At 39.2% G+C, this 21,608-nt stretch overlaps 1 protein-coding gene across 1 annotated transcript; it reads left to right on the forward strand.

The window, feature by feature from the left end:
• Positions 1–16,408: 16,408 nt before the first annotated feature.
• On the forward strand, positions 16,409–21,187 carry LOC309402647 (sterile alpha motif domain-containing protein 9-like; the record flags this gene model as incomplete). Its single annotated transcript, XM_081996508.1, has 1 exon — positions 16,409–21,187. The coding sequence occupies one exon, from the start codon at positions 16,409–16,411 to the stop codon at positions 21,185–21,187; it is 4,779 nt and encodes a 1,592-aa protein (XP_081852634.1).
• Positions 21,188–21,608: the final 421 nt, after the last annotated feature.

Genomic DNA, 21,608 nt, shown 5'->3' on the forward strand with positions numbered 1-21,608 from the left:
ACAAAAGCTACTAAACATGATAATGTGTAAACTACTCAGATTAGAAAGACCATTTTCATTAATTTTCCAATTCCTGACCTGCCGTGAAGGAGCATTCTGAATGGTAAATAAATAAGGACAAGTAAGTCAATACTGAAGCAGGATGCTTCAACATTCAGTGTAAGGAAAAAAAAAACTACCACAGAACAGGGAACAGAGCTGGGAAAGTAATTCCAAACTCCTGTAGTGCAAAGTAATGATTGCTTATGGATGGATCCCACGGGCTTGGTATGCAGCCATCTGCACAGTAATCAGCAATGTTCATGGGAAAAATGATACAGAACTTGCCTGCACTCTGCTTTCGGTGGGAATTTCTCTTTGTACAAAACAAAGGAACAGATATTATGGGAGCCAAACAGGTTTGTTAGTAAAGTGATCATTTTATTCTCAGTGGTTCTGACTGGAATTGCTGTAATTTCATACTTTATTAGAATTAATATGTAAAGAAAAATAAGTCAAAAACACTGTTTCATTCTCAGATTTACAGTCTGAGAATCTTTCAGATCCTCTCTATGAATCGAACTTCTGCAGTGTTAGCGGATGTTCTCTCTCTTGCTATTAGAAATCCCAGTGACAGTACCAGCGAATTCGTGGAGTAGCTGATGCCTAATAACCTGGGAATAGCTTTTTCCTTCCACTTTCCCTTATACTTTTACCAGCCTTTTTATCTGTTCAGCCAGACATGCACGTATGCCTCTGACGCTCTAAAAAATTGCAAAATTTTAGATGTGCCCCAGGTCTTAAAAAGTAAGAATGCTGCTGGAAACTAATTAAACTCTTAAACTCTCTTGGGTTTGAACTGACTCATAACCTAACTGCAGTCAAAAAATGAGCTGAGATGATGGCTGGCTTTGCACTTTTACATTTGCATGGTGATATTAGTCACTGTTCACAACAGTTTTTTGCAGATTTTCCTCCCCTGCTCCTCCAAAGCATCGAAGGGAAAACATGAAATCAGTTTTTGAGGAAACTGCTCTGCTCCATCTCTGGGCTCCACAGTCACAGGGTATTATGTGACTGTCACATACTCAACTATTTCATTAAACATTCTTTTGATATTTATTTAATCATTTTCATTCTTTTCAACAATTTTTGGTGTGGTTTTTTTTAATGACCCTTGCTCATTTTTTAAGCTAAATATAAATCCTGTGACAAACTGGACAACAGGCTCTTCCACATATGAAGGAAACCTGAAAATGGCTGCTAAAGCTGATGAGCAAGAAGTCCAGCCAGCTTTTATACATATGCACTGTCAGCTCACAACTCTTCTGCAAGCAGTAACTTAGGTTTCATTTTCACTTCAAATGAAGATAAATTCATATGATCTCCCCCTCCTCTCGTACACACTGTTTCTCTCAAATCAAGCATTTACCATTTCACAAATTCCTTCTCTGCCAACTGCTGAAGAGCAATGAGGATGCAAACCAGCTCAGGGTTTGTACAGTGGACTACGCTGACTCAGCTTACCATTACTGCTACCGTATAGCGGGTGCTCCGGTACATTATTGTTGAGGATGGCTGAGCAACTTGAAATATCTGTACTGAAAAAGCAGCAATGCAGGGTGCTATATTAGCCATTATATTATTTATGCCTCAGACCTGTCATATCTTTTCAAAACTAGAGGTCTTATGCATCCTAAAAATTCAGTCAAATATCAGTGTGTTACAAATGTGCCCACGGAGCTGTCATTCAGGCTGGAGAACTATTTTACTTTTGTGTTTAGAACCGCTGGTTTGTTTATATGTTTGCAACAGTGTTTTTTAAAGAAAAGAAAGGCAGCATCATGGACAACTGTTTTTATATATATATATATGTATATAATTTCCTAGATATATATGAAGACACGGGAACAGGAAATCAAAGCATCTGAAAATACAAAAGTGACTTCTGTGTTATATATTGAAAGGAAATGCCAACCACTCCAAGAATGGCAAAGGCTTATGCCAGTTTTTCTTGACATACCAATTTCTCTTCAGACTGACAATCCCCTTCCTTCAGCTGCTCCAAATTGCCCAATTTTTAAACATTTTTTTTGCTTCTTTTTAATTAGTAGTTTCTTGAAAAATACGGGGGTTTTTCATTCCTTACATTTTTTTCCTTATTTGTGGATACAAAAGTCAAAGGAATAGCTTAAAAATTGCAGTATAAAACCTATATGTTTTATTACAATAATGGGTGGGAAGCACAGGGGGAGTCAGACCCAAGATGTCTCCCACGCTTTTTTTATTAAAAAATGGCAAAAAAATGTGTATGGGAGTTTTTCATTTGGGTTCACTTTTACAAGAGAAGGTCTCCATATTGGCATGAAATGTAATAAATGCAATATGTCAGATTGCAAAATACATTTGGGGTTTCAAATAAAGTAATTCTTTTAACTCATTTAATGTAACATTATCTTTTAATTTAAAAACACAGAAACTGATCTGTCAGGCAGTTACAGTTTAAAAATGTACATATGTATATTATTCAAAATAATGTGTTCTCATTAAAATCTGTTTCCTTTGCATTTGAACTGGTTTTCTATTTGCTGGCGAAGAGCCTGTTTCGCATTGACTAGAAGAGCAAGTAATATTCAAGTAATTTCTGCAAGCTGCAGAATGTTCAGGCTATTTATACATTAAAATTATAATCCTCCAGTGCAAATTAAACCAATCTTACTCTGTTTAAACAGACAGTGTGCTACAAGTCCCTTCACAAATAGAAGAATCCTCTTTCAGAAGCTTCTGTTAACAGGTGTCCGAATCCTGCAAGAAAATTCACTATTATTGCCCCAGGGTCAGCTATTAGGTGGTGTCAGTAACAGCTAATTGTGTGGAAAATCATTAGGGTGAGTAATGAGAAAGCATACAGTGTGTCCACACTGTAAGACAGGCTGTATGGGATTATTTAAAGCACTTTGTATTATGAAAAATAATTTACACTTATTTAAAATACCTCCCTAATCCATGTTTACTAAACATTCTTCCTGCCTCCTTCGTTCAAAGATGAGGAAAAATAATGCTTTTCAGTGAATACTCTGATCTCATGATGATGAAAAAAAGGGAAAAGGACAACTTCACCATTGCATGTGAGGAAAAGAGGATCTGGCACTTCATGGAGGCAGCTGATGCTGCCCAGGTTTGAGAGAAGTACTGAGATGATCTCAAAGATAATGTAGTCACCAGATTTGCTCCCTAAGAAATAACCCTCTGACATGAAGGCATCAGGCAGAGGCTGTAAGTAGAAACATTTGGGCAGAACTCGGAAGTACTGAAGTTGTCTGAAGGATCAAGAAGCTCAGGGGCCATCCCCACCAATTCCTCCATTGTTCATTCAGAGCTGACTTCATTTGTGTGTTTCAAATTGGGACAGCCCTTTGGGATGTGCAAAGTCAGATTTTCTTCCTCTTTCCTCCTCCTCTTCTTGCTAGAGTGGATATTCTAATTGCTCTGAAATGAGCATACAGATTTCTGAAGTGCTCGACACTATTCCATCTTACCACATTGGATGTCACTGCAGGGCCACGGGGTAAAAAATGCAGATGGATTTACAGAAATAACTGTTTCTCCACCTCTGGAGCCTCTGTATTTAAAACTGCCAGTAGTATACGTTGTTCTAAGTATTTTCATGACAAACAAAACCAAATCTGTTCAATATCAGTTCTGTTCTTAGTTCTTTTAAGCTCATTGTAGGCACATCTGGCCTGTGCCTAAGTCGGCTCCCAAAACATTTTGTTTCAGAATCTGTGCTCATGTCTTGATAATAGATCAGCAAGCCATTTCAAATTAATCCATCTGTCAATAATGTGAGATGACTGTAGCAATCTAAGACAAAAGTCCACCCTAAGAGTCATTTAAACCTCTGCAAAATACCTGTACAACATTTTAATAAAATAATTTTGTTTATGCAGCACATAATGTCTAATAGTTTTGTGGGTCCATGTATGGCTATGCATTTTCACTGGAAAGGACATTTATCATTAGGTTTGTAAATAAGGAACAAAAATCTGCCTGTTGCTCTGGGGAAGGTCAAGTACAATGTCCCCTGGAGACCCTCTCCCTTCCCTTGTCACACAGCGGCGCAGCAAGAGCACCTCCAGCCCCACCATACCCCCCAGCCCCACTGCCGCACTGGGGCTTCCTCTCTGCATCTAACTACAACCTCTCTCTAAAAATGTGAAAGGGTATGCAGATCATGGCAGCCATGTTCCTACTCCACACTTACAAACAAAATTTACTGACAAAAACTCAACTGGTAGGGAAACTTATTTTGCTATAAAGAAGAAGAAAAGGTCATTGTCTGGCTTAAATAATTCTTCTAGCTATGGCAGCAGAACCAACTCTGCAAATAGAAATATGTTATTGCAATGGACAGAGAGCAAACAGGCAAGTTGTCTTCTGCTTATATTATATTGTTCTTATCTATTTTTGTTTCACTGCATCTTGTGTATTACTGGCTTTTAAATAAAAACATACCAGTGGTTTAAATTCCTATCCAAACTGTGCTTGTTCTTTACTGTTCTTCCAAAATTTGCACAGTGCATTTAGCTGCTTTTGGCAGAGAAACCCTTTTGGTGGAGGTATAAAAACAATAAACTATGGTGAAAAAACAGCTCTGAAATGTCACAGAATTTTAATGGGTGAAAAAAAAAACTTTTCATATTGCATTCTTGCCCTTTTCTCCTGGTACTACCACATTCAAAAGAGATTAATAAGCTTTTATTTATTGATGTAAGATCTATTCCAAATCTTACCAAAACCAATGGAAAGTTTTTCCATTAAACTGGATGATGTATACATCAGGCTGTTCAAATGTGAGGCAGGGATAATGAAAATGTAGTATGTTCAATACTTGAAATGTGGGGGAAAAAATTAGAGAAAGTCCTGTCACATTTTCTTCTCATTCCCTTTGGTGGAGGCTTTTGCCGTTTCATTTGTCCACCAATGAGGGTGAAGAATGGCTTTCTTTGATGAAGTGAGGCTGCAGACTTGAGATCAAAGGTAGGGAAAGTAAGCCGTTAACTGGAAGCAGAGTGTAGGAACAACAACAGCAGACAGTAACTCCAGGCACGTGTACTGAATTACAAGGTGGTGTGTAGGACTTGGTCTTTTCTTACTACATAGCTGAAAGGCAATTCATAAGAATACTGAAGAATGTCACTTTAGGCTTTTGCCACTGCTTTTATGAGAATGCTCCATCTTACACTTCATTATGGCTTTGAAACATTAACCCCTTCTTACAGGGCAACAGACTAATATTCCACAATCCTATGAAGACTACAGCAAGATCAAGAAGGCCAACGGTATCCTGGGCAGCATTAGGAGAAACATTGCCAGCAGGTCGAGGGAGGTGACCCTTCCCATCTACTACATCTGGACTGCTGGGTCCAGTGCTGGGCTCCCCAGTAAAAGACATGGACGCACTGGAGCGAATTCAGCAAAAGGCCCATGACGATGTTGAAGAATTATCTGACATATAATGGTGAGTTGAGAGATCTGGGACTGTTCAGCCTGAAGAAGAGGAGACTCAGGGGGATCTTGTCAATGTTTATAAATACCCAAAAGGTGGGTGCAAAGACAGAGCCAGGCTCTTTTCAGTGGTGCCTAGTGACAGGATAAGAAGCAATGGGCACAAACTGAAACACAATAACTTCTGTATCAATATAAGTAAAACTTTTTTTATTGTCAAGGTGGTCACACACTGGAACTGGCTGTCCAGAGAGGCTGTGGAGTCTCCATCTTTGGAGATACTGTAAAGCCAGCGCAGTCCCAGGCAACCTGCTGTAGCTGATACTTGTTACAAAATTTGCAACTGGCCCATGCTGACTAAGGAGAAACACTAAGATGCAAAGCATAGAATTACAAGAGTAATTCTTTTCTTCATGCGCATGAGGTGTCCCATTCAAATTGAGGCACCCTGTATGTAGTTTTACAAGTGTTCCAAGTGTTCAGGAGCAACACAATTTGACGAATTGCTACTTAACAAACACACATTACCGTTTACTAATCATAGTAAAACTTCACAAAGCAACTATATTTCTATGGTGTCATCATCCACTTCCTTTTCTATTGATCAGATGGCCCTGGAGTCAGTCTTGCTATAGTTACTTATCTATGATGACAGGCAATGGGAGGCTTTCAAAGACATGTTAGAGGGTCTAGGATGCTGGAGTTATCTTGGTTGTCCAGGGGTATCTTTTATCCTTCATGAACAGCTTTTAAGATTCTGATAAGCAAAATCCTTATCTCAGGGGTTAGGCTGTCCTTCTCCTCCTTATGATGAGCTGGGGTCCTTTAGTTTGCTTGCTTAAGTATGGCTATTCAGTATACAATGTAAACTATACATATTTTTTAAAGAAAGTTAATGCAATTTTATACTATAAAGATCAATTAGTATAATAGGGAAAGAAGTTTCCTGACACCCTGCTTTGAGCAGGAGTTGGACTAGATGATCTCCAGAGGTGCTTTCCAGCCTCAGCCATGCTGTGACTCTGTGAGCACAGGGAAGGAGATGATTGATAGCAGTACTCAGCACAAGTGACACTAGCAGTTATAATACAATGAGTTCATGTTAATGTAAAGAGAATGTATGCTTCCATTAACCATGCCTTTGAAATCTCTATGGCCAGCTAAGTTAGATATGAAGGCAAAATACAAGCACAGCACTGTGCGTGTACCTCCATGCGGGTAAAACACATAGAAAGGTGAACCTTGAAAAGGAGAGAGCTCATTGTTTTATAAGTTAAAAAACTTTTTTGCTTTAAGTAGCTTAATTCTTTGTTATTTCTCTTTGCCTTCCCCAGATAACATACAATCATATGCCGGAGTAGACACAGAAGTCATTTTCCTCTGACAAGAAAAAGCTATGGACTTTCTTCAGTGTTAGCATAATTCCTTTGGATTCTGTCACCACACTACTATCATCCATCCGTATCATTCTCCATCTGGGAGCTAGAGGGCAATTACTTCCTACAGAGATGGCAGGAGGTTCTGGGTAGCTATGCTTGCAACAGGCAGAAGGAGAAAGGGAAAGGAGCTAACACTAGCAAACACTAACTTTTTCTGACAGACATGTGAATTGAGCATGTCCCAGATGACTTGTACATTTGAAGGGGGGCTAATTCCTCAATGCTGCCTCCTATAAGAGGCTTCCTGATTTATAACGTCATTGTGGACCTTTGCTGGATTCACTTCAGTATGTCCATGTCTTGTCCTGGGGAGCCCAGCACTGGATCCAGCAGTCCAGATGTAGTAGACAGGAAGGGTCACCTCCTTTGACCTGCTGGCAAAGGAGCATTTTTTGATTAGAATCTGTGGTAAATAAACAACAGACAAGGAGCCTAGAAGACTAATAAAAGATTAGATATCTAAGGAGTCAAACCTCCTTAGCATAAATTTACATCACAGTTCAGTTAAACATGCATTGCAAATACCAGCGTGTTGGAAATCCAGCTCCACCTAAAAAGATAATAAGTATATATCTCTTCAGGCTATGTGCTGTGTTCCAGGGCAAAGTACAGAGCTGCTGGTGACAGTGGATCTCATAACTCAGATATAATTTAATGTAGAAATACTAGGGCAGGGCTTCCAAAGCAGAGCACATATATACAATAGCATACCCCAACCCAAAATGGGCACACGTTCTTATTTCGAAAAGTACTATCTAATGTCAACACTGAGATTTTCATCAGGGTCCATCTTTTATATTTCCTGTCATTCTGAAAAGTAGCCTCTGTATAACTTTTTTTCATCTTAACAGTAAATGAATAAATGAAACCTCTGCAGATTCGTTCCCTCAAGACACCTGGTAGCCTGGCTTCCTCCAATTCTCTGATGCCCCAAGTGCCTTGGACATGGGTGTTCAGTGCTGGCCACACAGCTCAGGGGTAGCCTGAGCAACATACATTGGGGTCCAGCCCCTCAAGGGTCCTTGCTGCCTGTCTGCACTTCTACCAGCACTCAAGCTAGCTAATTCAGCACAACCTGCAGTCACAGCAGCATGTTTCTTCATAAAAATATTACTGAGCTTCAGCACCCATCTCTGTCTGCCTGCCAGCATAGGAAGGGCACAGAGAGTGCCAGTTGTCAACCATGCCTATTTAGGAAACAAAAAAAAAAAAGACTACTCAAAAAATGTCTTTGCTCTAACTTCATCAGTCAGAGATATCATTTACTTTGGAGTTCCACCATGAGGAATATGAATACGGGCTGTGATGTATAATTTTATAACAAAAAGGCATAAACAAAGGAAATCGCGAGGGTGGGAAAGGGGCTGTGTGTTTCCTAGAGAGACAGCTAACCAGGTAACAGCAGTGTTTCAGATCACAATGCCCAAGCCTTTTAAGTAGGTAGTTACCTTACAAAAGGTAATAGCAAAGAACAAGACAAGTTAGGAGCAATCAGAGCCATTTCACAATTACCTGTTAGAGCTTTGCCATACTTTGACTGACATTGCAGAAAACAAAAGACTATGCATAACAATTTCAGCTGTTGTTTGTGTCGATTTTGGTAGCCTGCAAATGTCCGTGTCCATACAAGTATGTCATTTTACAGCACCTTCCACTCGTTCCACTGCTACATCCTGGCCCATGCTAGTAAGGCAGCCTCAGGCAACCTCACAGAAAGCTGACCAGATCTGATCTGCCATAGACTAAGCTGACATACAACAGAGTGCTTCAGTTCCTTGGACCAGCTCACCACACAATCATACAGTGCAAAAGAAGAGGCCAGAACTGGGGGAAGGATGATACTGCTTCAAACCCCATTGAGATCACAAGCTGCTGGGGACTGTCAGGTTAAGAGCCATCTGTTCATTGTTGGTGGAGGGAGGGAATGGTTGTCACATCAGCCCATACAGCACAGCTCAGGGAAACACAGCACCATGCCGTACAACCAGGGAACAGCAATTTAAGACAATGAAACTAACACACACAGAGTGGCTCAACAGATAACTGGCCTGGAATAATCAAAGGAGTACAGTTGCTTTTCACATGACCACTAATATTATGTAGATACAGGTTTATGCCTGTGGAGATTCCCTCAGGCTGTGAGCTCATCAGAGCGCACAACCGAGCAAGGCTGGTGTGAGTCGCAATCTGAACATCAGTTCTGCTGGCTGATAAGCCAAGAACTACATGGAAATTATCTATGCCCACCTGCCTAGTGCTCCTAAAAGACTATCCGGTCCTGCTGTCTCTGGACTGGTTGCTATTAGCATTACAGTGCTTGCAAGACTCGTCCCCAGGGAAAAGGATCATTTGCAGTTCACTCAACTTTCCCTATTCAGCAACTGAGAATTTAAGTAAATGCCAGGGAATGTATTTTCCTGTGGGCCGGTGGCAGCAGGCAGAAAAACATGAAGAATACAGTGCAGTGATCACTGTATATGTATTTGTGGGTGTTTCTGATTGGCATTTGTCGTTTCATTTTCATTTCGTTTCTTTAAAGAGAAGCCTCAGGAAGCACAACCCTAGAGAGTAACATGAAGGAAATGTTGAGAAAGAACTGAAGGGAGGATGATGGGCAAATAAAGAAAATTCTGAGAGAGATGGCCAGTCACATCAACATCAGGAAATACAGACCTATGTGACTAGCAAGTCTTTTTAAAGAAAAATTGAGAGGCTATTGCCAGAGTAGACACAGAAGTCATTTTCCTCTGACAAGAAAAAACTATGGAGGCCTCTCTGTGACCTCCACACCTGAAAAATAGACCAGATGCTGGAACAGATAAATATCAGTAGATATCAGTAGGACAGCAAGGAGAAACAACATAAGAAATGGGTGAGTAGTAGAAAAGAGCTAAATCTTTTTTTTAAAAAAAAAAGGAAGAAGAAACAAGTTTTGTAAAAGATCATGCAAATGCTTTTTTTAGTAATAAGAGCTCAAGGAGCTGGCTGGATTATTTCAAGTGTTGGTGCACAATGTGATAGAAGGAATTATTAACATAAAAGAAATACAGTGAGGTAATAGGAATATAGGTGTCAAAAGATAGAGCAAAGGTTGAAATGGCAGAATAATATTCTGCATATAATGATTTGACAAATATAAATAAATTAGAGGAAATAGCTGGAATCAAAATAACTCTGAAAGCTCTTGTAATGGGAAACTTGAGAACTGCTGGCAGTCTGATCTACAGATCACACTGGATGTGAACAGTGATCTCTAATTTCAGTAGGCAAAGAAAATGCAGAAGGAATGATATCATTAAGGGAGTTACTAATATACACTAGAGAACAAATCCTATGAGTTGCAGCGGGCAACAGGATTTCAGTGGTGAGTTTCCACACCAGTCACTGAGAAACAAGATAGTATTTTTGACTCAGTTTTGATGAATAATGAAACTACAGGAAAAGACCTGATGTACAATAAGAATTTTTATTTTAAAAAATAATGAAGTAATTCCAAAGAGTTGATTTTATGCTGGAAAACCACATCAACAAACTTCATGCTTAAATGTTTGCAAATGGCATCTGAAGGGAAGAAAACTTGTGGGAAAGGGGCCAAATAGGCAAGACATACCATACCAAAACAGCAGACCTGCTTAATGGAAATAGCTAACACACAAACAACAACAACAACAAAAAACCACCAGCCCAAAACCATGTGAAACCAATGGATGAACAATTTAGTCAAAGCACAGAGAGTAAAGAGGAGTCTGTCTGACAAGACTGGTAGGATTGAAGCTGATTAGTGGTAATGATAGATAGATGATGATAGATAAGAAAAGCAGCTAGCCAGGTGTACCAACAATGATCTGGTTAATATGAGGATATATTGTCTGCACAACCTCCCAGCTGGCAGCCTTGAACATGGGGTAGATAACCTGGAACACCAGGCAAGTGCCCCTAACTAGCAGCAGGGCTGTGACCCTATAAACTGGGATGAAGCCGGGGAAACTCAACAGCCCCTCTGGGGCAACAGCTCAGTTTGGGCATTGCTTGGCTTCCTACAGATGAGAAGTAACTAGCTGCTTCAGCAAGCACACACAGCAACAGGGAGAAAACTTTAATGCTCTCCAGGGAAGCAAGCTGTGCCTCTATCAACAACAGCACCTGCCAGAGAAAGCAGTCACTCTCCCAAAAGCAAAAGGGTGCAGCAATGGTTCACATCCACAGTACTCAGGGCCAGCAGCGTCTAAAGCAGATGCTGCATTTCATGGCGCTTCATGTTCTCCAAGTCCCCCATGCTGAGACAAAGACAGTATTATTTTTTCTTATAATTTTTCATACCAAAGTGCTTAAAATAATACCAGACCTGCATCATGGCTTGGAAAGGTGATATTTTTATTGTATCACATCAAGCATTACTTCGTCTCCCTTGGCCTTGACATGAGACTATATGGGAGTGTTTCATGTACAGCCATACTATTCTATCTGCTGAGGGTGCATTCCTGAAAAGTGCAGCAATTAGGGATTCAACAGGTAGTGATATAATTTTTCCAGTAAGGATTTGTGCAATAGCAGATGAGCGCATGCCAGGACTTAAGAAATACACATAGCTGAAGTACATAGGGAAGCATATAAGGCTAGAAAGCAATAGTAGTATGATCAGCATCAACAACCAGAAGAGATGCTGTTTTTTCCACAGCTGGCTTTGTGGTGTCTGGAGATGCCGTTTGCTTTCTAAAACTTGCAGTACCCTGGTGACGTCACCCAGTTGTTCTTAGAACAGATACCATTCTGAAGGATTGTGGTGGGTTGACCTTGGCTGGCTGCTAGATGCCCACCCAGCCACCTTCTCACTCCCCCTCCTCAGCAGGATAAGGGAGAAAATAAGATGCTAAGATGGGTCAAGAAAAAGACAGAGAGATAACTTACCAGTTACCATTATGGGCAAAACAGACCTGACTTGGGAAAAATTAATTCACTGCCAATTAAAATAGAGTTGGATAGTGAGAAACAAGGAAAAACTAAAACAAATTCCTCCCACCCTAATCCATTTTCCCAGGCTCAACTTCACTCCTTCTTTCCCAACTCTTCCACCTCCTTCCTCCACCACCCCAAGCTTGGGTGAATGGGGGATGGGGGTTCATGGTGGTCAGTTCATAACAGTTTGGTCAGTCCATAGCTGTTCCTCTTGCTGCTGCTTCCTCCTCACACTCTTCTCCTGTCCCAGCTTGAATCCTTCCCACAGGCTGCAGTCCTTCATGAACTGCTCTAGTGTGGGTCCTTACACAAAATACAAGGATTTTCAACCCCTTTATCTGTGGGACTGGACACACAACTGCTAGTGCGAGCACTCTTGCTGACATCCTTCTAAACAAATGTGTTTCAATGGTCATCATTATCTTCCTCAGATGCCTGCTGCTTATCTTGGTCATTCAAGACAGTCAAAGGCAAAGAATTAAAAAAAAGGGTAATGGTCAGTGGAGTAAGGTATTGTAAGATGGGTGTCAGTACCATGAAACACTGGAAGTAGAAGCAGTCAATAGCGGGGTATTACAACATCAAGCTTGTTCACTGGGTGCTGGAGGACAGTACAGTGCAATATGAGCACACTGTCTAAGGGAAAATATTTCTGGAGTAAACTATCCACAGAACTATACCCAAGCTACATTTCAAATCAAACTACTTGTTTGCTCCAAAGAAGGAGACCAGGAATAAAATAATGTATTTGCAGTGTGGGAAAACAAGCAACCAAGATGAGGAGCAAGTCAGTAAGCCTGATTATTCCAAAGTGCCTATATTGAAGAATATTCACATTTCTCAAAAGCATCTCTTGTATTATTTCCTTTTTTCCCCCCTCATTCCAGTAAAGTTCTGCTGGTTTAAGACCATATGTCTAATTAATTGCATTTTATTACCTAAGTATTGCTCAGACAGTGTTTCCTAATTTCTTGAGTATCTGGATAGCAGCTCAAGACAGTGCTGTTTTAATAAAGGCATCCTAGAACAGAATTCTTGCATTAATTTCCTAATAGAACAGTGATTTTACAAACAGGAAGCTAGGAAGAGGCAAACCAGAAGCAACCTTTGTTGGTAAAAGAGAAAGTAAAAGGGGATGAGAGCAGCAGAACCTCCCAAACATCCTATGCCTCCTATTTCTCTGCAACACCGAGCTTCTGACTTGCCCAGTCTACAGCGTTTAGACACCATGTTGGAAGGGTAAATTAGAAGCATGCAAGAAAAAGGTAAGGAATAATAAATTTCTCTAGCAGGCACTGTCATTTCTCTCCTCTAGAGATGGCTGTTTGCCTCTGGGAAAAACTGATCATATGTTTATCGATGCTCTTTCCTTCCTACTATTTCTGACCCCAGACTTCTTTAGAAGTTTGTAAACTAATTTTAGTGGGTTTTTTTTCCCCATACTTTAGAAGAGCAGTGCATCTGAATTTTGGCTGTTGGGTCTCCTGCTTGAACAAAATACCTGTATTGAACAACTATAGGAAAAAACCTGCAGAACAGAACAGTTATAGTAAGTACATGCATGTTTACTTCTAGGCTAGAATATTTTATGAAGACCTGATGGCTTAGTCTGATGCCGTTTCTTTTTTATATTATTAATTTTATATATTATATATAAGATAATCTATATCTACTAAAATAAACTCTTCCAAATCTGTTAAGCATCTCCACATGAAAAGGGGTTGTTATGAGATTACAGTGAAATAATCCCAAGGAATATGTCCTCAAGAAATTATTCTGCAAAAATAGTATGATAGAGTTGTTGTATATTGGAAAAGGACATCTTTAAAGTATTTCAGTCAGCTAGGATCATTAACTAGCCAGTAACATGAAACATAGAAACACTGCATCAAGTCTAGAAAATGAAAGTATCCCTTTCTGGAGGAAATTAAAGTATTGCCATCCTCATTAGGGGGGTTCCAAACACTAAAACATGGAGTAACTGTTTTAAGGACATAAACTTGACATAATCATTTTCGGAGTAAATGGTACCTCTATTAGAAAGTATATGTTTGGTGGGGATTAAAATCATACTTTTACATTGCTGGGTTGAATACCGTCTCTGAGCAGAAGTGCTTTAGTTTCAGTTTCTTTTCTCAGCTTTTAGATATCCTGGGTGGAGTTACTGGTGAATGAGATAGATAGCTACTTCAATCACAGAATAAAAACATTGAGCTTCTTTCCCCCTGCACTCTCAATTTTGGACAAAATGTGCTTACCACAGTGGCATTTTAAAGAACTAGAAACTAGTTTTCCTGTGAGCAAAAGGGAGGGTCAGTTAAGAGAAAATGCAACTGGAGCCCCACTTTTTTTGCTGCTCTCATGGTTCATTAGTTAAATCAGTAGGCAGCTTGGCCAAAGGTAGGACAGCTGTTTTCCCACACTAGCTGTAAGAAAACTTTACTAATGCTTCTCATTAAAGTCTACAGTTTAGGAAATCAAATAATAAATTGAGGAAAGCATGTTGCTCGGGTGGCTTAGGTAACCAAGTGTTCTTTCAGAAAACAAATTTTCACTGAAAAATCTAAGAAGTCATTTTGTCTCAGGGGCACTCAGCTATGAATAAGAAAAGGTGGTGGGAGGAGACCATTACCAGTAATACAACTGTAGCTGGGTGCAATTCCATAAAGTAAATATTTCAGGTTAATTCATATAATTCCCCCAAAGGACGTGAGATGATAAAGTAAAATCAGACACTATTACGGAGAATTATTTTATTGTGTTTCTTTGTTTAAAGTTTTTGCAAAAAGTCAGCATTTACTAAGACCAAGTGGATTGTAAGATGCTCTTCTTCCTGTCAGTTATCTCCACAAATGCTGCTAACCTCCTTGCTTTTAATTTGAGAAACCTTAGTGAATGCAAAACATACTGAAAAGGTAATATGGAAAAGATTTTCCTTCCATTTGCAATAGCAACAGCTAAGTAATCACAGCAGTATCTTTCCACTCTAATGTCTCTTCACAGTGTTATTCAAGCAAATTTTGTACCTAACCACATCTAAAGGTAAAAAAAAAGTTTGGATTTCCACATGCGTTTGATTTTTCTTCTTCAACAAACTGTGAACTTAATCAGAGCCATTTGTGACATGTACACAACATGATGGGTGAACAATTGGCTGAAGGGTTGGACTCAAAGCATTGTAGTAAATGGAGTACCACCTGGCTGGTGGCCAGTCACTAGTGGTATTCTCCAGGGCTCAATTTTAGGGCCAGTTCTCAATTATCAATGACTTGGACACAGGAGTTGAGTGCACACTAAGCAAGTGTGCCAATGATACTTAATTAAGAGGAGCCATTGACTGAGAGGCCTTACAGAGAGATCTTGATAGATTACAGTGCTGAGCAATCAACAATCATATGAAATTTAATGAAGACAAAGGCTGGATTCTGTACCTGGGACAGTGTAAGCCTGGGTGTACATATAAATTAGAGGACAAGAGGCTGGGGTGCAGCCCTGCAGAATGGGATCTGGGGGTTTTGGTTGATGCTAAGTACAATATGAGTCAACAATGTGCCCTGATGGCCAAAAGGGCCAACTGTATCCTGGGGTGCAGTAGGCACAGTAGAGCGAACTGGTCAAAGAAGTGATTGTCCCACACTACTCATTAGTGTGGCCTCACCTTGAGTACTGTGTGCAATTTTGGGCTCAGCAATATAAGGATATCAAAATATTAGAATGTGTCCAGAGGAGGGAAACAAAGATGGTGAAAGGACTAGAGGGCATGACTTACGAGGAGCAGCTGAGGAAACTTGGTTTGTTCAGCTTAGAAAAGAGGAGATTGAGAGGAGACCTCATTGCTGTCTACAAATTCCTCATGAGGGGGAGCAGAGAGGGAGGTGCTGATCTCTTCTGTCTGGTGTCCAGTGACAGAACACAAGGGAATGATTTAAAACTGCATCAGGGGAAGTTCAGATTGGATATTAGGAAAAAATTCTTTACTGAGAGAGTGGTCAAACACTGGAACAGCTCCCCAGGGAAGTGGCCATGGTCCCAAGCCCATCGGTGTTGAAGAAGTGTTTGGACAATGCTCTTATAGACATGGTTTAACTTCTAGATTGTCCTGTATGGAGTCAGGAGTTGGACTTGATCCTCCTGCATCCCCTCCAACTCAGGATATTCTGTGATTCTACGATTTTTTTTTTTTTAAATTATTGGATGGCCCATACAACCACAAATAGGTGTCCAAATGATCACAAATAGGTATCAGTCACAATTTTTGTGTAGTGTCAGCTACAGAAGTGGTTTAAAAACAGGATTCAAAGAAAATAATTCTGTAATAAATCTGTCTCTTATAAGTAGCTAATGCCTTATATATGATCTTGCTTCACATTCCCATGATGTCCCCTAACTGAACTGTTGTATTCCATGTGGTAGATTACACTAATGAAGAAATTAATGGTTGATAATAGTAAGAAAATAGGTGTTATTCAGTTAATGTGCTATTATAAATCACTTGTTTAGTAATTTTGTGATTTTTTCCTTAAAGAATGGAAAATGCAAACACTGAAAAAAATGAGAAAACACATTCATATCAGCATGTGGAACAGTGGACAAAAGAGGAAGTCAAACAATGGGCAACTGAAGTTGTTAAGATTGACCAGAAATATGCAGAAATCCTGTTTAACCAAGATGTGACTGGTTTTGCTTTGAAACTGATGACTAAAGCAGATTTTATGGAAATGGGCATAACGCATGGTCCTGCTCTTCAAATAATGTATTTCCTGAAAGAGCATGACATTCTAGCTAAAGGTTCAAACCAGGCTGTGGAACAAGAACGCACTGAACAGAGTCTTGATGGAGAAGGAGAAGATGGAGAAATTGCAAAGAAAGAGTGCATGAAGAAATATGGGTCATTTAATTCCAGTATACTGGAAGATTCTAAGACGGAGCCCATAGAAGACAAAACAGCAATGAAGTCCGCTGACAAAGAGAATATGTCAGAGAAACCACTGGCAAGCAACCAGCACCCAACTGGAAACATATGCATGCCATATCCTTTTGATAATTTCAGTGATGGTACGCGATACACAAAATACAATATTCTTAACGTCCCTGAAACAGGGCCACTCAATCTCATTGATCCAGCACATGAATTCAAATTATTTACCAACACAGAGAAGACACCAGAAGAGGATATCATGATGAAATTTAGCAACGAAGTCTTTCGATTTGCTGCAGCCTGCATGAACTCCCGCACAAATGGCACTATTCATTTTGGAGTACATGACAAACCACATGGGGAAATTGAGGGAATAAAAGTTATCAAGAAAGAAGCATACATTGACCATTTAAATAAATTAATTGGAAAGTACTTTAATGAGAAATACACCAGCATTGCAAAAGCTTGCATTAGAGAACCTAGATTTGTGGAAGTATTATTACCAAATGGAGCTCCATCACATATGTTCGTCATTGAAATAGATGTGGTTCCTAAACATTGCATCTGTGGTACAAAATATTTCTGTACCAACACATACGAATATAAAAGTAAGAGTTGGAAAAAAGCTGTTTTCATCCGGGATGGAGCTAGTTCCAAAAATATTCAAAATACAAAAGAATTTGAAACTTTTAAAGGTACTTTGGCATCTTTAGCAGATTCTCGTAAAAGAGCAGAGGAAGAATATAACTTAAAGCAAAAGAAGTCAATGAATGAAGGACTAAAGCTAGTTAGTCTGCTCACAGGTAACAGGGACTCACTAGATAGCTCTTATTATGACTACTACATTTTGGTAACAAACAAGTGCCACCCAAGTCAAATGTCACACTTAGACTTTTTACAGGAAATAAAATGGTTTGCTGTGCTTGACTTTGATTTTGCATCAGAAGTGAATGGTGTGTTGAAGATTTACCAAAATAATCGAAATGCCAAACTTCACTTCCCAGATTATTATGAAAACAACATGGGTTCCATCTCTGAACAAGCTGAAAAGCTGAAACTGCATCAGGAGACCAACTGGATTTTCTGCAATGGTGGATCAGACTTCAAAGGCAATAACAAACTACCATTAGATCACACTTCATGGCAACGAGACAGAGCTGCTGGTGTCAGAAAAATGATTTCATTTCTTTCACACAAAGATGTAAAGCAGAGTGGAAAGTTTTTAATAGTGTTTCTTTTGCTTTCCACAGTGGAAGATTCAGTGGATCCCCTTACTGAGACTTTTATGACATTTTACCAAGAATTAAAGGGACTAGAATACATGGTCTGCATTTGCATTGGTGCAGGTACGTACCAGCGATGGAAAGATATTCTGCATGCTAGAGGCATTAGTGAGGAAGCACTTTCAAACAAATGTGTTTCTAATTTAAGCCTGCAAATGGTAAATGGTACCATCATAAAATTAAAATCAGTGACACAGTCTTCTGAAAGACTTCTGCCCTCTGTTGGTCATTCTACCGTTCTTCTAAAGAAGAAAGAAGATACCATGGCAGCATTGGAAATACTTTGTGAAAATGAATGCAAAGACACAGGAATAGAGAAGGATGCAGATAAATTTAAAAATTTCCTGAAAGAGCGGGAAGAAGATTTTTATCGAGGTGGTAAAGTGTCATGGTGGAATTTCTATTTTTCTTCTGAAAAGTATACTTCAGATTTTATCAGAAGGGACAGTTATGAAAAGCTTGAACACCTAATTGTGTCTTCATCTAACAGTGCTAATCAATCACCTGTAAAAATTATCAACCTTTACCACCACCCAGGCTGTGGTGGGACAACATTAGCTATGCATATCCTTTGGGATCTCCGGAAGCGATTCAGATGTGCTGTTCTGAAAAACAAACCAAGTGATTTTGGAACACAGCTGACAACTTTACTCACCTGTGGAGCAAACAACGACACAGGTTATTTACCAGTATTACTTCTTGTGGATGATTTTGAAGAGCAAGAAAATGTCTATTTTCTGCAGAAAGAAATTCAGGCAGCTATAGCAGAAAAATGCATTCGATATGTAACTCCTTTAGTGATCATTCTAAACTGTATGAGATCTCAGAATCCTGATGAAAGTTCAACAATCAATTTCTTGAACAGTATTTCTTTAAAACATATGCTTTCTGAAAAAGAGCAAAGGGCCTTTGATCAGAAACTAAAATATATTGAAAAGGTGCATCCAAATCCAGACAATTTCTATTCATTTATGATTATGAAGAAAAACTTTGATCCACAGTACATAGAAAGAGTGGTAAAAAATACCTTGCATAACTTGAATATTACCTCTAAACCGGCACAACTTGTTTGCTATCTAACACTGTTAAACTCATATATAAGAACATCTACAGTTTCAATATCACTATGTGAAGAATTCTTAGGAATTAGTTCTCAAGAGATTGGCTGCAGTAAAGATAAATTGATAGAAAAGATGGGAATTTGTTCCAATATCCTAATATATGATCAGGTACATGAATACCCAAGATACAAAGGTCTTCGTATCATTCATCCATTGATAGCATCTCACTGCCTAACAGAATTGAAACTAAGCTATGACTTGCCTAAAAGTGAAATTACCTTGCAGTTATTGAAAGAAGATTTATTTTATAAGACTTTGTTAAAGCAAGACAAGTTTATTCGTGATATACAAACCCTGCTGATTACCAGACAGCGCAAGGAACATGGCGATGAGTCAGACACATTGTTTTCCCCCTTAATTGAAGCCATTCATAGGGAAGAGAAGTATGGTAACGTGGAATATGTGTTAAAACAAGCGTCCACTAGATTTGAGCAAAACAGTTACATTTGCCAAGCCTTAGCAAGATACTTCTACATTAAAGAAAAGAAATTTGACTCTGCATTATACTGGGCCAAAGCAGCCAAACAAAGAGCACCACACAATTCATACATATCAGATACACTCGGTCAAGTCTTCAAAAGTAAGCTGAGATACTGTGTAGAGTGCAAAGCAAAGAGTGCAGTCCTGACAGCTGAGGAACTGAAATACTTGCTAGAGCTTGCTGAGAATGCTTCACAGGCTTTCAGAGAATCTCAGTGGCAAGCTGAAAATGCAGACAATGAACAATGTTTGCCACATCAAAAGCTTAAAAGAAAGTTTCAAATGTACAATACTGCTGGTTATCAGGGAGAGATAGAAACTGGTCTTTATGTTATTGATGTCCTTTGGAATGTTCCTTTTTTCAACAAAAAAGACTTACAGGGTAGAAAAAATCTGACAAAGTATCTATCAGGAAATAGAGTTTTGAATGTAGATAACTGCAACACAGAAAGTGAAATGTTCAAGGTTCTTGAACATTATTCCAGCTTTTTATGTAATTTGCGATCACGGTTGAAAAGGGCATTTGACTTTTTTGAAGACTACTTTGTGTTTTTCAAAACACAGACCAATGAAAAAGAAATTGTAGAAACAAAATTGCATGAGAAAGTTCAAGAACGTTTTACCAAATACGCAGAAATATTTTGTGATTTCAGTTTTGAGCAACTGAAAAGTAAACAGGTCTCAAAGTGGCCCATGTATCAGTGTATAGGAGCATACAGGGACACTGTGGGGGCTTCCAAAGCAGGCTCATTTTCTGGCATTTTGAAATACCTCCACAGAAATCACAAATATGCTGACACAGAAATAGAAGACATAGTAGAAGCATATGCATTTTTGTGCGAGGAGAGTGCACAAGCAACTCTGAAAGACAAACAGAATTTGATTTTGGCAAATGTTGTTCTGAACTGCATTAAACCTAATGCTGCTAAGTCACATCCTAAGGTGCTGAGAAGTCTGCTTCTAAGCGTTCTACAGGAAGTGGAAACAACCTCACAGTGTGTAGAGCCTTTCTTCCTAGCCTCCTTGTTGTTCTGGCCCCAAAATAGAAAACAACTAAATGAAGATTCCAGGAAAATGGAAACTTTTGTTAGATGCTTACATGAGTCTTTCAAATCGCTCTACGGAACCCTGCATCGTTCCAGGCAGCCTCTGGCTCTTTTCTATCTGGCGAAAGGCAGTGGCCTGAACAGATTTGTTCACAAAGGAAAAATAGATCAGCTTTTTAGTTCACTTTCAGAACAGGAACTGAATTCCCTCTGGCAGAGTGGAAATATCTGGAAGGAACAGGCTGTTCAAGATCTTTTGCTACCTTTGGATGGAAGAGCCGAGGGTAAGGTTATCTATGTAGACTATGGCAGCAATGAAAACTTTAGGATACCAGTGCAGCCTGTTCCCTCATGCCAACTGAAAAATGGCCCAAACATAGAAAGAGTGTCTTTTTACCTTGGGTTTTCCATTGCTGGTCTCCTGGCATACAACACACAAAGTCTGTCATTAAAATAATAGGTATTGCAGTTTCTCAGTGACAAGGCTTTTTCAGGCAAAATTATCCTTTAACTGGTTTTTGGTTTGGGGTTTTTTTGGTCAACTATTGCAAATGACAACCTCAGACTGTCCATTATATTGCCTTCCTCACTATGTTATTCTTTCAGTCACATGCAGAATTGTCTCTCTACTGTCATAACTGCTGTTTGGACAGTCAGTTGGTGCAGTTAGTCCTGTAGACTGATCACTACTACTCAAAGTTCTTTGGTTGATAAAAACTTGAGAAATATTTTTTTTAAAAAAAGAAAGAATTCTAAAAAGGATTATTTTGAAAATGTTACATTTGAATACTATCACTTTTAAGAACCCTACTATCTTGCCAGTTTTTTTGCCATTGCTTTTAATGAAGGATGTCTCATCATGATTTTCATACTCTTGT

The sequence above is a fragment of the Phaethon aethereus genome, assembly GCF_964289735.1.
Source record: "Phaethon aethereus genome assembly, chromosome: 2".
Classification (NCBI taxonomy): domain Eukaryota; kingdom Metazoa; phylum Chordata; class Aves; order Phaethontiformes; family Phaethontidae; genus Phaethon; species Phaethon aethereus.